Raw genomic sequence first — 17,897 nt, forward strand, 5'->3', positions numbered from 1 at the left:
ACGTGATTTTTTGTCACCACATGCTGCAGGCACTTGGTATCATGCAGAAGATGACCTTCAGACATCTTATTAACGTTGGTAGGAATATAAGGGGAAAAAGCTCTTCTGGCAGTTGTATCCTTCATGTTAGTCCCTGAAAAGTTAATCTATTAATCAAAGATTTACCACAATTCACTCCAGTTTCTTGGTATTAACTAGGCAATGAAATGGCAGGAAAGGGCATTTTCTTCTTCGACTGGACAGCTTTATTTTGTCCAATTTTCTTGACAAGGCATAAATTTTAGGGAGTACTGACTACCAGCTTGTGGAAAAAGGTGACTGAAATTGGAAAGTTGCAGAGTTCTGAAGGGCCATGTAACTGAAGGGAAGGATATAACAACCTTACATGTCTTCTGCAAAGCTTTTCAAATGCATCTACAGCCCATTCTTGTGCACTGAAGCAAACTGTACTACAAGATGTCCAAAACACGATACACCAGCAATTCTCAAAAAAGCGATTTCTGTAAAAATAAGCTTCCCATGAGCTTTGGGTGATGAAAATTCAGAGATCTGCATACTCTATAGGGGAGAAGGTACTTTGAAATCATGAACACTTGGAAAATTGACCTACCAAATGGTAGTGATAAGAGAAGGCCTAAAATAGTAGGAGTGAAGTAGACCTTAATTAGCTCAAGATAGAAACTTAAAGCTGCCAATATTTTAGTACCTGCTTTGAAGTTAAACTTGGCTATGGTGAAGTCTCTGGTAAATATTTAATGAAGCTTTTTTAGGAAGATTGATTCTATTCCTACTTTCCTGTACCTCATTAGAATGTTTAAAATGTCAGTAGCTTTTCTTTCAAAGTTACCAATGGTAACATTGGAGAACGTTGTGTTTAAACCACTGGAAAGCACTGTTGGGACACAGTAAAGTTTTAATTTATAGCACAGTAAATGAACATTCTTCTATTGCTCTTTGGGGGAGAGGGGAAGCCTGCACATTTTATTTACGTAATTTGTCTTGGCCGACACATGGAAGTGAGCCTAAATTAAGTCTTTAACTATTAATCCTGCCTGATTTGCTAAAACGGTTTCAGGGCCCAGAGACATGGCTTGACAGGGTAGTGAGTGGATATTAATCTGGGTTTCTTGAGCAAAAATCTAAAGTTGTCCAGCTACCCCTTTTCTTCTTGCTTTCCACAAGTTGAAGGTAATTATTTTTTAGCCAGATCGATACTGCTTGAACTTAGTGGTGGGAGGAGAGGAAGTGGCTGTTTCAGTGTAGTCTGTCTTAGAGCCCCGAGTGCACCAACAATCCAAACTACACTCCTGCCTTTTTATCAGACCACAAATCTCTGTCCTGTGTTTACAGTAACAGGTCATGGTTCTACACTGTATGTTTTTCCACTTTCGAAATATGACTGCTTTTGTGTAGTAACTGTTCTCGTGGGTATGTCACGGCCTTTGTGGATCAGTTTTTGCCTCTGCTGGCCAACCACCAGTGTCTGACATTGCTGAGGAAGGCTGAAACCTTGAAATTAATATTCCTTTGAATTTCTGTTTTTCTTTGCATCTGGTTCAAAATAATCCCAACTGCTTTTCTTCTTATGCTTCAAAGCATTGCTATCTGGAATGCAAAATTTTAGGAGCTGAGGCAGATATGTGAAGATGCAGAATGGGAGTGAGGGTATTAGCCTTGTTTCTGAATGGAAAAGAAAAATATGTTATCTTGTTCTCTACCTGTGCTAGGTTCTTTTGTCCTATTCTGCCCTTCCTCTTATCCCCTCATCTTCTAAATAATTAAAGTCAGCAAATGTTTTGCATGGTGTAGAGTTCTGTAAGTTCCTACAGCTAACAAAGGCAGCCAGGCAGAGAAGAGAGATCCCTGCTGATGAACACTGTAGAATAATCTCAGTGCCAGAGGAACTGATTCTTTGGTCAAATTTATCTTGTATTTAACACCTCTGACATCTAATAAAGGTTGCACTCCTACTGTAGATTGGGCATAATTAGTTAAAAAGGTCACTAAGCCATGAGACTCAAATCAGCGGGAAAGCTTGCTTGGCTAGTTTTACTACTGATTATAGTTTTTGATAACATTGTGTCATGTGGGAGTTGTGATGCATGTGTTGGTGTCCATAGATGTCTGTTTAGTTTAGTGTTGTAATTTTTTAATGTGTTCCTGTGGAAAAGGATTCTTGTATGCTGGAATTGTTTTGTCTGAATAGTGACATTCTTAATGTGGAATGCATGTGATAAAGTAAGAGGAGGGAAAGCTGTTACTTTCCCAGAGAAAGAATGGTAGAAGTGCATTTTGCAAACAGACCAAAAGCTGATTCCTGTAGTCTCATGTCTTCCTCTAGAAGAGAAATATAGGTAGCAGTGTGACAGTTTATTGTTAAGGGCTGTTCAGCACAGGCAGCTCTCAAATTGTAAGCACAAAATACTGCTGGTATTGGGAAAGGGATAAAACTTGCTTTGTTTGTTCACCAGCATTTTGAGAGTAATGGCTTTTATAGGCCTTAGGAAGTTTTCATCAGGCATCAAACCATTTCAGGGAAAATTAAAATACTGAGTTACCTTTGGATAGTGCCTACAATTGTGCGAGTTAAGCATAATTACTGTGACGGATGATTATATTGGAAGAGCAATGATTTCAGAAGAATATCTCTAGAGTGATACTACCTTGAAAGGTGCAACAACACCGAGATGTTTTTCATGAAAGTTCAGATCTTATTCGGTTTAAGTGGAGCAAAAAGCTTGGTTGAATTGCTTTTGTGTATTCTGCCTTTCCTGCTTAAGCGCTTTTAGCTTCCTGGAATGGGTCATGAAGTTGTTCTCTATTCTGTTCAGGTTTAAACATAGTTCTAAACAGATCTAGAGTTCTGTACTGATATCATCTGTCTGACTGTTTGTGAATCCCTCCAGCCAGTGAGTAAATACGAAAGTTTACTTTGTTCTGAAAAATCAAATTACTTAAGAAAGACACTCAAAAGGGCCATATTTGTAGTGCAAATTTAAGGTAATACTGGATTCTTCTTAAGATAACAATAAACTTTTTTTTATTTCTGCAGTCTGTCTCTGAAGGGTTTTTTATTAACATCACCCTTCAAATCAGGAGTGCTAAAAACAGTTTGCATAAGAATTTTTAGGTTTATTTTCCTATTGAAATGTCTAGAATATGGATATGAAAATCAACTTTTGTGGAAATCTTTATTTAACAGATGCATATGAAAGGTGATACTTCCAGATACAACTCTGTCAGACATGCATTTTGTAGATATACAGTAATGTATTGAAAAACAAAAAGAAAATTTATACAGGACAAAAATGTTTCTAAACGCAGACCTCAGAAATATCCCTTGAAGGTTGCATGTTTTGCTGTGAAAGCATCTTTGAAAATTCTCAGGCCTCATGTCTAGTAACAACTTGAATTTCTTCAACAGCTGTTTCTTCAGAGCAGGGTTTGGTTCTTCTATTGATCTAATTCTTTTACTGAATATTACCTTAAGAGATTACATGCTCTGATAAGGTATGCTGGTTTGTTTTACGTGCTAACAATGCATAGTTAGATTAAAGTAAAACTAGGAAAAATTTTAGCCCCAAGGTGATCACCAATTCCAGGAAAACTAAGACTGTCTCAGGCAGTTCAATGTTCTTAGTCCTTGAAGGTGGTAGACCTCTGATTAGCCTTCCTAATTGTTGTTTTTTCTGCTATGGTCATTTGCAACAAATTGTGTTTGGCTCTCTTGCCAGTGAATCTTTTCAATTATTTCTACTGTTACTTGCTCTTGACAATATACAGCACCAGTTTTCCTGCCTTTCTGTCTAACAATATATTTGTATTTCAGGGAGTTGATTCACTTGCTCATTCACCTTTCTGAAGCTCTGCATGAAGCACAACTTAAACTCATACTGGTCATCCCTCCTGCAGTTGCAGCAGGGTGAGTATTGCTATTTAGATGGTAGGTTCCAAATGATAAACAGTAAGTTCAAATCTGTGTTTATAGCTATGCAGTTTAAATGAATAAGAAGTTATTTGGGTTTGATTGGTAGTTCTGTCTCCATGCATGTTGCACTGAATAGTCTTGGTAACTATGTGCATTCATGCATACCATTCACGCAACTTTGGATGTGATAGAGGAGCCAACAAGGAGAGGTGCTGTGCTGGACCTTGTTCTCTCCCACACTCCAGGTGGGGTCTCATGAGAGCAGAGTAGAGGGGCAGAATCACCTCCCTCAACCTGCTGGCCCCACTTCTCTTGATGTAGCCCAGGACATGGATGGATTTCTGGGCTGCAAGTGCACAGTTGACCACCAATTGCATGGTTGGCAAAACAAGATTATCTTTTTTCCTTTAAGCTGTTCAGCAACTTTATACTTGCACATGAAAACTCAGTAATGTAAATCAAACTTAAATAGAGAAGCACTGTTAGGTATTTTTTTCAAATGAAACTTGGTAGACAGCTAAAGAAAAAAAATATAACAATTTCTTATTTTTCTCACCTTGGGCTGTATAGCAGTACAGATAGGCTTACAGCCAATACAGATTATGACAGTTTAACAGCACAGTTTCAGGACAGCGTTGTACAGCCTCCTAAATTTCTTGTAGGCTGTCACATCTTTCAGTGTACATTAATTTTCAAGGTGCCAAAAAAGCTGAGAAAATTGAATGCCTGAGCAGTCTGGTAAATGTCGCTTCTGTGGCTGGACTGTTCTCTGTAATGGTCTCGAGTTATTGTTGAGTTTTGTGGGGAGGTCCTATAGCACATGGGGGAAATGAAGCATTTCTCCCTACAGCTATCTGTGCAGACTCAAATGCATCTTGCTGAAAAGATTCAGGGACACTGTAGTAGGTGACTAAAAAGTTATCTGTGTGCTGAGGTCAGTTAGCACCTGCACTACAATTATGATATCACCTCTTCTGTAGGTTAGCAATGTAAACCAATTACTGAATGTAAGTTGCATTTTGAGGAGGTTCCTTCCTATCCCTCAAGCACTTCTGCTTTTACCTTCTGGATCATTAATCCTCTCATTTCTTGCAGTTTTCTCTGGAAAACTGTGGGCTGGTATGCCTCTGTGTCGCATGGATTTTCAGTGGTGCTAACAAATACTTTGGGTTTCTTGTGATTTGGTTAAGTAAAAAATAATGAGAAACTACTATGTCTTCTCTCCTGTCTGTCATTTATTCCAATCTTTCATGCTGCCCTCTGATCTACATTTAATCTCAATTGATAGTTACTTTTTAAAGTAATTTTCTGTTGCATTAATTGTAGTCTGTTACAGATAAAGCAAAGGAGAACACTTTAAAACATTTTTCTAAAGTGCTTTATCAGTCACTGCATCACAGAGATGCTTTTTAAAATGCTAATGCTCTGGTGGAATTTAAGTAATTGCTGTAAACAGTGTTCACATTTGAAGAGCATTTGTTCTTATGGTGTTAGGGAGAAAATGGAGAATAGTGAAAACCTCGATATTCCTGTTCATCATGATGCCTATTGACATTACCAGGTTCAGTCTTTTAGCTGGAGGAACCTGAATCTGTTTTGTTTATATAAGTCCCTCTACGGTCTATTTTTTCTAAATCCCTAAACAAGAGTTGAAGTCACTATAGGACCTCTGGATTCTTAAACAAGTTTTGCCTGGACCAGAATTTGCATTGTTATGGTAACTGTATCTTTCAGGACTATTTCTCTGTTGAACACCACACTGAGATTTGGATCTTCTGTTGTCATTGCTGCCTCCTGCTGTCCTGCATATCAACACAATAGTGAGGTCACAGTTCTGAAACATTTCTGAACTGGGCTTTAGGGATACCCTATTACAGCTTGGAATAGCTGTCTATCTAAAGTGCAAGTTTTAACCTGAAATGAGTTTTATATGCCTGTCCCTAAATGGCCTGTTTGTAGAGGAGTATTGAAGTGTTTCCGGTTTTCAGCTGTGGGAAATAACAGCTGTAGTTTATATGAAGGAAAGTCTTATTCCTCTAAACCAATTATATTGTTTCTTTATGTATTCCTAAAGTTTGTAGGATTTATCCGTAAACTTTTATTGCCCTGGAGAATACATTAGTGACATTCTTTTTCAATCAATAATCTTACATAAGCCACCTGTCTGTGTCTTCCATGTGTGTGTTTTTATTGCATTAACTACAAAAAACACTGTAACTTCTTGAGTAAATAGGTTGTCGAAAATATATTCAGAAGTTACAGAAACATCCTAAAACATTCACGATGTCCATGCATACTTTAAAGCTTAAAGTACGTTGGGTTTAATGATGTCAAATATCAGAATCTTGACATTTTCTTTCTACCTTACTTGACTTTTTAAATAGCATCTGTACTTGAAGATTTTTGATTTATAGGATACAGGGCTTGAACTGAAAAGTGCTTCCTATTGTGTATTGAATATCTTGAAATTCACTTTGGGTTTTAACACACGTGGTTGAAAGTGTGTTTTAATGCATTTTATATTCTTTATTTGTTGGAATCACTGTAGACTGTTAATCAAAAATACAGCAAAAGATATGGAAATAAGTACCATCAAGAATCAAATAATATATTAGAGTTCAGCAGCTGGCAATAGACTGATAAAGGAGACATGAGCTGTATGTGGAATACCCTAACCAACTGAGATGCTAGGGGCTGAAACATTGTTCCTTTTGTGTTCTACCCTGATTAAAATTTAAAGAGAGAGCATAGTCAAATGTAAGCAGTTTATTTAGGAATTTGTAATTTAGGCTCCTTTGATATGCATTAAGATCAAAGCAGTCTGTCAGCAAATGCTATCTGAAAGGAGACACTTTTAAGAGCTAAAAATACTAGTTTGCTTAGGGAAAAGCAGTCTGGAAAATGCAGCATTGCACGTGAGACTGTGTGTGTGATGCAGGAAGGAAACATGTTGGGTCCTCTGTTTAACTTCTCAAAATCAACTTGTTCAAACAAAATCCAAGTGAAGACTGATCCTCCAGCTGGAGCTTGCTTTGGTAACTAAAGCTTCGGGTGACACCTTTGATTTTTGGTTTGCTTGTGAAATGTCCTGGGCTAAAAGAAAACTTCATTCCCATTTTTTTTTTTTTTTTAAAATGCAGACATTTTAGAGCTTTTCACAGCATTAACCAGAGGCAGTTGTGCTGGCATAATCAAGAGTTGGGAGTGTGTGTGGAGGGTGATTAGGAGGCAGGAATCTCTCCAGCAAGTTTTACTGTCACAGAGAATGCATGTAGAGCTCCCATGGTGGCAAACAGAGATTGAGATAGTATTTCCATCCACCTGATGTCCAGGAATTGCATGATTTTCCTGCAAACATAAGTGATCTACAAGAGAGAGGAACAGCAGGAGCCAAAGCTATGCTCTGCAAAGTGTGTGTGTGTGTGTTATACTGTAACTCTTCCTTGGGATTGGAGACTTGGAGTTGTGAATGTCTGAAGAGAGGTGCTAGGATTGCAGTGGTGTGTTAAGTGGTTGCTAGAGCAGATGGGTTGCTGAAGACTTCCAGCCTGTCTTTCAACAGATTGTCTCAAAATGTTAGAATTTTACTGCTTTTAGCATGCATGGGTATTGATGCATGTATAAACTATGAGTATCATTTCTAAAAGGGCAATGGGTAGCCAGGCATTTTCTGCCCATTGGTGATGTTGAGTAACTCCATTTGTCCTACTAATCCTGGGCTTGATTAAATTCCTGCCTTAAATTTATGCACTTCAGTGATTTATTGAGCTGCAGAAATTATACTGGTGAAAGCTGTGTGGATGTTTTTATACTGATTTCACAAGCCTCTTTCCAAATAGGATAGCTGTGCTTGAGTGAACTGTCTTTATGCCTAAATATGCATATGCATGTATATGTTGGGGGAAAAAAAATAAATATGTCAAATGGGCCTTGAAGTTTGGTTCCACCTGTTCTCTTAAATCACAGGGATTGAGTTGGTTATTTTCTTTCTCTTTGTTTACATTCTTTATTATATTAGGCATGCATTTTCAAAGGCAAAAAGTGAGACTTTGAATTTGTATAGTAACTCTTTTCTGTCTGCAAGTAAGTTGAATTTCATCTGACTAGATTATTGCATATTTTGTCCAGGTTCAGTAACCATTTTATCCGTTGTGGTTCCCACTTACTGTGAATAAAACAACGAGTGAAGGAAATTACGATTATTTATATAAACTATCACCAGAAAGAGCATCAGTAATACTCCTGTTTCTTGTTGCTCTGAGAAGGAGCAAAGGCAGACAAAATGCTCTCAAGAGCTGTTGGTAGGATGTTGTTTTCACAGGGATTTTCAATGTATCCGTGGATGCATAACCATGGCCTTTCTGGCCATTTGTAGTTTATTACAGTCTTTGGACATATGATATCAATATGTTAAGGCTCACCTTGGTGTACACTGTCATTAAAAGCTGTTACTTTTGCTAAACACAGTGTTAAATAACTCTATATTTACAGACAGGTTGTTAGTAGTCACTTTCCTTTGGCTTTTATTGTTCCCTGAAGTATAATCCTTTGCACCAAGTAACAATAAAAATGACATTGGTTGTACCACTTCATAATATAATACTGTGCAAAACTTACATTTTGATGGTTAGGATATTCACCAGGCAGTTTGTCCTGTGTGATGGATATCCTTTTAAAACACCTGTCTTCAGGTTACAAGACAGTAGCCGCTTCTTGAACAACAGAGGATTCTTTATCTCTTGGTGTTGTATGGAATCTGTAAATGAGAGAAACTAAAATCTGAAGTAAATAAGTAAACTCAGTTGCTGAGTTGAGAGGCTGCAATGTCAATGTAATCTGTGGTGGAGTACTCTAGTGTGGTGCCCAGGGAGCTTTCCTGAACTGGAAAAACCTCAAGGAACTCGGAGAGAAGGTGTTCAAGAGAGAAACAGATTGTGGGAATCAGACGATACCTTCCCTGGGAGAGGCCTGTTAGGCAAACAGGGCACATAACACAGAAGATTCCCTGTCATCTGTCACCTGACTGAACATGGTGACTAAAGGGATAGGGAGCAATGGCAGCAAGTTCCTGCCTGGTTAGGTTAACAGTTGGGCTGGATGATTTTAAGGGTCTTTTCCAACCTACATAATTCTATGAAATATCTCAACTTATGTGACATGCTACTGAGAATTTTTGGGGTCTCTTTTAGGGAAGATCACTTTTGAGATATTAAGAGCTTGTTTTGTCATACTTTGAGTAAATGATAAAGCTACAGAAAGCACGGGCTACTTTGTCACTATTAAGAGTTTTAGAATTACAGTTGAAAAGTCTGTTAAAATAGTGATTGCTGTATTTCTGAGAAAAATATCAAAAATCTGCTGAAAATCTCTAAAACTTTGGAGCTTTGTAGGTATCAAGCATAATTAAAATGCATGGAAGACAGTTTTAGGAAGAGATTGTTTCAATTGTTTAAGAAGCCCCAGGTAACACAAAGTAGCTTTATACTTAAGTAATTTTATCAAGTCTAGCATGATAATGACTAGATGTATATCAGACCTTACTCCTTGATTTAAGTAATTATATGCAAAATAGCTGCTGTTCTTAGCGATGTTTTAATAACATCCACACCAGTACAAAGCAGAGGTCATTGAGCAGTAGGATTTCATTTAACCTTATGGGATACAGTGTTTGGGATTATTAGCAAGAGTGAAGGACATTGTAAACAAACCACTGTAGCTATTGCTGTCCTCACGACATTCTCAAAAAATACTACTGTTGGTACATTGCATACAGGCTAGCTAGAATAATTTGTTATCTCCTGGCCAGTTTCTGATAGTATATATCAAAGTGGTATTTAAATTAAAACTAAACATGTTTCTCCCTGATAAAAGGTGCACTTAACCTCACAGCTTCTAGAACAATTTGTCTGTCTTTATTGACTTCTTGAAATGCACAGCAGTGGTGCAGCTGCTTTCACTTTAAAGCTGCAGGAAACTAGACTACTTTTTTCTCTTTAAATATTTGAACATAATGTATGCTCTTGCCTTATCAAAATACAGTAAGCATCCCTAAATTTGTATTTCATATTTGCATATGTAAGGAAAGAAGAATCCACAGCCTCTCTTCCTGTTACTTAAAGCTTCTCTCTAGGTATGTATAGGTCAGTATTTTCTACCACTAAACTAGCACTTCTTCGAAGTTAACATTTTAGCTACTTAGTTTATTCTTTCTGCAAAAACGTTGTGGATGTAAAGGACTGTCTTAAGTAGCTTCAGCTTATTCTTCCTGGAGTTGCTGTGCAAAGAAAATTACTTGAATCTATGCAGTCTTCGTTACTGCAGTAGCAGTGGATACCAGTTTAGTTTTGCTACTCTGCCTCTTGGGAAAGATTGGCAGCAGGGCAGACATCTTGTCCCTCCTTTTGCTTTGTACTGACATGCTCTTTTCTTCTTTTCCTATAAATATACATATATATTTGACTGAAAAATTTGAATGAAAAATTGCTTGTTGATCTCACAGTTGTTCAGCTTAATGGATTCCACAATTGACCAGTGTTTTGCGTATTGATAAAGGAAACAGGTGTTTTGGTCTCTTAGAAACTGATTATTAACAGATACTCATAATTATTAAGGTAATCTGCTTTATACCAGGAGTCTGTCATCTTTAGAAGTTGCTGCGGATTCAATTGTCTTGCCATAACTTTGTGTACAGAGAATGATATGGTTGTTGGTTTACTGTTCCAGTATATATACACACACTCTTTACCTTAGAAGTATTTCTAGCAAGTAGTAAATCAGATGCAAAATCTGCAAGTAAACAGCAGGGCAATTTTTATGATAATGTATGGTAAACAAATTCAATTAAATTATAAGCAGCTTCTAACATGTCTCTGATTTGGAGTGAAATGGGAACTGTCACTTACTTTTAACATTATTCTCAGGGCCAGAATTTAAAGCCTTGAAATTTTGGTAAGTGAATAATGCCAGGGATCAAACTAGCAGGAAATGTATTGCTTGTTTCAGATGGAGTTTTCAATTATCAGATTATGTCAAATAACAGTATACTAGAAAACCAACTTTGTAGACTACTGTTTATTAAGTACGATTCTGCTTTACCAATACCCACACTTAAAGTTATGAAAGGTTAAGATACTTGTGAGAAACCTGGTCATAATAGTCTTATTTTGTTGGAATTAATAATGCTGTTGCTGCACTTTTCTGAACTTTATGCATGATTTAAATTTCTTACTTTTCTTTCCAGTTTGACAAATGAGGTCACAGAAAAGCAAGCAATTCTAAAAATAATCAGTGTGTGTTCATTGTAGAGTTAGCAATTATACACCAAGTATACTCTCCCATGCTTACTGTTGCCAATAAAGAAATTTGATGCTGGAAGACAATGCCTTTGGACAAGCAATATAAAGAAAATGGGACTTGGAAAGGAAAATCTGAAAGCTAACTATGCACAGTTTCCTATTTGTTGTGCCTGGTTGATAATAGCACATTGTCCTCCATTTTTTTCCGTAGTTGTCAATCTTCCTGTAAGTATCCTAAAAAAAAGGACTGTCAGGAATATGGAGAGTACAATTATATATCAAGAAATTTTGAAGTTAGGCTCCGTTCATAAAATTCAGCACCCAAGAAGGCACAGAAATGACTCTTAAGTGGGCTGTCTAGGCAAAATTGGGTTTTTATTGCATACTAGAGAACCCGTAAAATATGTGTGACTTGGATCACAAGATACAACTTGAGATATGAGTTTATATTGAGGGGAACAGAAAGCTGAATAGGAAATGACTACTAACTACTTCTGAGTAACAGTTACTGGAGAAAGTTCAATAATGTCTTCAAATTATAGTAATACTATTGAATCATACTCAGAGTCATGCTGTTGGGCTTATGTTTTTCCCTGTATAAAGGCTTAAGATATAGGTCTGTCAGTCACCTCTCTTTTTTAAACTCAATTCTATTAGCTACAGTAAATCTGGATGCTTGTTAACCACTCCAAACTACAGCTGTTTCCCATGCTGATTACTTCCCTGGTTTTGCTACTGTTTGTTGGGCTGCCAGCTCAGTACAGCATGGCTCTGACTGCAGCCATGAAAGGTTCCATGCATTTTGTATAGATTCACAAAAGACTCGAGAGGAACAAATCTATTCTTAGAACTGGCTTTTTTAAAGACTATGCCTTACTATCTAAAATTAATGCCACTGTACTGACACTTGCTGAAGCAAGTGTACACATCTGGTTTTGAATTCCCACTAGGGAGAACCATTAAAATAACCTGTAGGTCAACTAATAATGGGCAAAGAGAAGAAAGAGTGGAATGTATTCTTCCCCATGGCCCATCATTTGAAGCTCTGCCAATCCTGAGCTAGCTGGTATAGAGCAATTACTGCATAAGTTTCAGTGTAAAGTTGGAAAACTTTCCAAATAAAAAAAAGAGGAGAAGAAAAATGATGAGCACTTTAATCTTTGCAAGGAGGAATTAAGGCTACATTTGGTGTGTTAGAGTTTTTAAATTAGGCTCATATGCTCCAGAGTACAAGCTTGTTTTGCATGATGTTCTGCTGTTGGAGCATGGCTTGCCTGGGCATTAAGCCCTGGCACAAAAGGCAGTAGAATAGTTTGGAAATTAGGATAAGCAAATGGTGACACAGTGGATGTTCATTTATGCCTAGCCTTGCTTAAATGACTCTGATGAACAGGGTGAAACAACATAACAGAAACAGCACTAAAGGAGAACAACTGACCTTCCCAAAAATAGTACCAGTAAATACAGCGACAAGTATCAAAAGAAATTTTTTTCTTCTTTGATATTCAAATTGCCTGTTTAGGTCAAACAGTTGTAATTCTTATGTTGAATTAAGAGTTTCAGATACAAATCCTTAAGTTACTTGAAAAATACAGTGTAAGTGGTGCAGACTGGTCTGCCAGCATGCCTCAGCTCTGAGGGCAGCAGTTTTCAGGCTCATTTTTCCCTAGCTGTCTGCTGAGGCTTCATGCCTTTTTTTCAGGACATATAATTGTTGGCATGTTTCTCCTTCTTGACTTCTGTTACTGGTTTAAACCAGATGGGCCACAGGTAATTAGTTTGGCTCCATGAAAACTGTGTAGGCTACTCCATGACAAGAGCATATCCCATGCTTCTCTCTATTTGGAGAGCAAGGACTGCAAAGGCAACAGCTGGGGTGGGATGTGTATATTAAAGAAGAGTGCCAGCCCTTAATGTTCTGTGAAAAATTCATTAGGTACATAAATACCATTTTGTTTCCTGATAAAAATATAGCAAGTTTTTACTTGTTAATCTGTTATAATTTACAGTCCCCTGGTGATATGAAGCACTCGTAGTGTATGAAGTAACCACTCCCAGTGCTCCTGTATTGTGAATCTGTAGCACTTGATTACAATTTTCTTGCTTGTGAAGCTGGCTAGGTTTTGTTGTTTTTCAAATACCTATCCTAATCTTGTCTGAGAACGTGGTAAAGAGATTTTTGCCATTAAGAAGACTTGAACACAGTCAGTAATGTGGTTTGGGGGTTTCGGTGGAGATGTTTGTTTATTTTAAATTATGGTCTTTTTTGTGGACAACTGACAGATAGGCCTTATGCTCTGAAGACATCTGAATGTCACCATTCCTATAATGAAACCAGTGTGGCAGCCAAAGACACTGCACAAGCAGGGTTGCAGGTTTTTACTTCTGAATTGAAGCTACTATTCAGAGTAGTAGAGAATAGTATTGGAAGGTGCAAATAAAAAAAAATTATAATAAGGCAAATCCTAACTACATGACTTTTCATAGAAGTTTGTCTAACAAGCTCTTAAAACCTACAAGTGAATGAATTTTAGTACAGTGCTCCCAGACTACCTACACCTACATTAGAAGGTTCTCCCTGATGTCTAGCCCAGGCTTGCTAATATCTTGGGATATTCAAGCTGTTCCAGCTCCTTACAAATGAACAACTAAATTATCATGTTTCCATTAAAATTCTCCTTTTTCATTTGCTCATTCTTTTATAATTTTTATGTCTTGGGATGATGTTTCTCTGATTTATTAACAATAAAGTAGCCTTTCATATTGCATAAGCAAAATGGGATTTGGAGATATTAAGAAGATGGGGTTTCACTGAGAGAGAAAGGAACCTCCTGCTTTTGTCTCTGCCTTCATCTGTTCCAATGCTTTAGTGTGTAGAACTGGGAGAGCGTTCTATGAGTAGAACCAGACTGGAAGAGTGTATGTGAGCAGAGGTGATTGCACTGGTTTTATGAAATTACCTTTCAGTTTTATTTTTATTTCTCTTTTAAGAGGAATAAGATAATCATGCAGAGATTGTTTAAAAAAAAAGTGTGGGGGGAAAGAAATTTATACTAACTTGGAATTTTTGTTATTTGTTTCTCCTGAAATGGACTGACCTCAAGATTGTGGTTCAATGGACTAACATTTTTGGTACTAGAATGCACAGTCGCTGATTTATCGTATTGATGTGGGTTTTTAGAGCACAAGATCAGCTACTGTGTTTAGATCATCCTTCATCTCTTGCATCATTTTGTCCTTAGAATGGAAACAGAGAAAAAGAATTCTGTATTACAAATGCTGGTAAAGATATTTGAATAGTAAGCATGTGTACTTTCTGAACATTCATCTCTGCAAAGGCCTTGATCTGTTGTCTGCAAGGATGTGTTTGCTGAGGGAGAGAGGTCAGAGATGGAGAACATGCTTTGTTTTTTAAAATCTCCAATCAACTGCATGGAATTCATCCTCTACTGTGTAGTAAATTTGTTTTCATCTGTCTGAGAGTCTCTCTCTTTTAGTTAAACATTTAGTATGGTCACGTTCTTTTTTTGACAGCAGGGATTAGATCTGTAATTATTGTTCATGGCTTTGAACAGCAGTATTATGTCAAGATCCTGTGGTTGACTTGCCTACTTCATACAATGTTATTGTAGAAAGATCTTAATTCCATTTTTAGCCTGATTTCTGAGGTAACAAGGTGTCTGTAAGCTTTCTCTCTCATGTTTTTCATCTCTCTACTAAAGCTTTTTTGGCATTTGACCAGTGTCAGATTTAATTGACATAAGCATAGAGTATTAATCATCAGATCCTTGTCACTTAAAGAAAATAGACAGCTGGATAGATGAAGATAACATATATTTTTTTTTTTCCCAAGACCCAGCTGTAAGAGGACATTGTAGATGAGACGTCTATAAGATATCAGAAAATCTAGTTGCAAAACATCCATGGAAACCAGGATTCATATGGAACTGTTTTTTAAGTATTGACAGTGGAGAATTCCTTCAGTGAGCTGTCATCTTAGGAGTTTTGAAAAACCTAAAATGAGAAAGGGTAATTACAAAACTGTAGAGGATTTTTTTCTGAGATGAAAATAGTTTCAGATTTAGCTTGTTTATGCATTTGATTACTTCATTATCAATGCCTATAACTGTATGATGAACAGGGTAGACATTTTAGCTCTCTCTCCTGTTTGCTGTAGAACAGACTTCATGCAGAAAGAAACAGTGAATTTTTATTCAGTGATTGTGCATTTACTGAATTCAGTGCTCTGTTCATAAAATAGATTAGCATTATACTATGATGCTTCTATCTGCAATGAGCTGTGAAAACCAATAATATCTGATGGTGAAGAAAGATGGGAGAAGATTTGCAAACAGTTGCTTTACAGAAAATTATACATGACAAGAAAATTAAGTCATTACTGAGAGGCTGACTTCTGAAATAGAATCATAGCAGAAACAGAAAATCAATCAGTTTTCCATTATGAAGGCTATTCAAAGATGTGAGGATACAGGAAACTTCTTTTTTATAAGGGAGGGAGAAGGTGAGGTAACCCAACAAGAATGCAGTTCAAACTTGCAGGGAATAGCAGTCAGTTACACCACCTTTTTTACTTCATTTGGAGAGTAATTGTAGTGAGACAAGAAGTAGCTGAGAATGTAGATTCATTTGAAAGTAAATGAAAGTGTCTTGTGTTGTTGAAGTATTTTTCCAGTCTTTCAATATGAAACACAGAAAAGTCAAAACCTTAAAGAAATACTTATCAGTCAAGCATTAATAGGAATTTTGATACATATGACTGTACAGAATTTGGAAGATTCTAGGCTATGAAGCAAACTCCCCTGCAGTTATTTTAGACATGAAAAGATAGAATGGTCAAAAGAGATTTTGGAATTCTAAGCTAAGAAATACCAATGAAAATAGGTGATTTCGTCTTCTAAGTCTGTGTTGTTGTCCCAGTAATAGAGTTTTTTTATATACATATACATATACAGCGTGCCATTGGAAAATGCTGACAAATTCTCAAGAATATTTGCAAATAAGATTTATGCTCTCAGGGGAATAGTTGTTCTGTGAGTTCTGCCGGGTTACCATTGCTGTCTTACTGAGGAGAAGAAGTTGTAAAGATCACATTACATTCCTGAGGTTTCTTATAGGAAGATGGTTTCTATGAATGTTGTGTAAGGAAATTTCTTTATCACAGACTTAGAACTCTGTACTGAAAGTAGACTATGAAGTGTATGATGAATTTTTGGATCATGAATTGTCCATCAGAAAGAAAAGTAGGTTGAGTGATGACTCGAGTCTTAACACTTCCTAGCTTTGCATTTTCTTTTCACCAGAGTATTTATCATTGCTAGAGAAGCTCTCTTTCCTGGAAACATTGAGCGCATAATGGGTAAGGAAGACATAATAATACAATATAATGCCTGATTGTATAGGTTCAGACATAATACTGCACTGCCACATTGAAACTGCCTTGAACGGAGCTAAAAACTCCAGTGCTTTTTCAGTAATAGCACAAACCAAACCTGTAACTATGAGAAGTTGCCTGAGCAAGTTTAAGGCCTATTTAATAGCAAAAGAAAACCAAGCATCTCAGAACTAAAAAGAAAAAAAAAATGGTTCTGGTTTATAGTGTAAGGTGAGGGTTTTCAGCAATTCCAGAAAATTGGTCTTATCCTTTTCTTATCCCTATTGTGTGTTTCTTCTGGGGGACACACTGAGGAGCAGGTTTGGTTATAGATTCAGTTTATATAGTTCAGTTTTTCTGTTGATTACAGATACACGTTCATGTATTTTGTTGAATACAAGTTACTGAAAAAAACCCCACGGTGCCCTGCACTACGTCCGGGTCAGGGGCCTCGATCCCCCGAGTGCCTCCGGTCCCATCACTCGTGTGGCCTCCCCAATCCCGCGCTCTGTGGAACGGCGCTGCCCGGGGATCGTGTCCCGGCACCAGGACACCTCCGGGGCCTGGAGCTCTGGGGCTGTGGACTCTGCCACCTGGGGCATCCCTCCTCCATCATCATCCTTCTCCCAGCTCTGGAGGAATTTCAGGATCTTGGGGGAAGGATTCGGATCTGGTTTTGCAGAGGGGCTGAAAGGAGCCCTGGGATGCTCAAGACCGATGGGAGTTTTAAGAACAGATTTACAGAGCAAACTCAGTTGTTATTTTTTCCTCTCCTTCCACAGTGTCTCTTAAATCTTCTTGAGAAAGTTTTAAAATGAAACATGCCATGCTAAAAAACAATCCCAAGTGAGAGCAGAGTCTGTCTCAGTTTAGAAGACTGGAAATATTCAGAGGTCACAGGACCAAGCCTGACAGAGTTCAAGACGTGTTTCAACAATACTCTCAGGCACGTGGTGTGACTCTTGGGGTGTCCTATGCAGGGCCTGGAGTTGGACTCAATGATCCTTGTGGGTCCCTTCCAACTGAGCATATTTGATGATTCTGTGTATATTGTACAGAGCTAATAAATGACAATGATGAAATTTCTGCCTCTTCACTGAATATTTTGGAAATGGTATTCAGGGTTTAAAAGAATGACAGGCTTTTGACTTAGATATGGGAAATATTATTTTCATGGACTTCACATATTCTGTGCCAACTCTCTTGAATTTCTTTGTGCTGGGTTTCTCAACAAAGTAGTCAGTAGAACATACCTGCTCTTGAGCTAAGTTTACAATTTAAT

At 37.4% G+C, this 17,897-nt stretch overlaps 1 protein-coding gene across 2 annotated transcripts in view; it reads left to right on the plus strand.

Moving 5' to 3' along the window:
- CHID1 (chitinase domain containing 1) overlaps positions 1 to 17,897 on the plus strand; it is a 99,737-nt gene that overhangs the window by 14,586 nt on the left and 67,254 nt on the right. For both annotated transcript variants that reach the window (XM_027727766.2, XM_027727764.2), the window contains exon 8: positions 3,830 to 3,922. In XM_027727766.2, coding sequence (XP_027583567.1) covers positions 3,830 to 3,922 — 93 coding nt within the window. The remainder of the gene's footprint in view (positions 1 to 3,829; positions 3,923 to 17,897) is intronic.

Source organism: Pipra filicauda, unplaced genomic scaffold, assembly GCF_003945595.2.
Source record: "Pipra filicauda isolate LSUMZ 115617 unplaced genomic scaffold, ASM394559v2 scaffold217_size2002032_pilon, whole genome shotgun sequence".
Taxonomy (NCBI): domain Eukaryota; kingdom Metazoa; phylum Chordata; class Aves; order Passeriformes; family Pipridae; genus Pipra; species Pipra filicauda.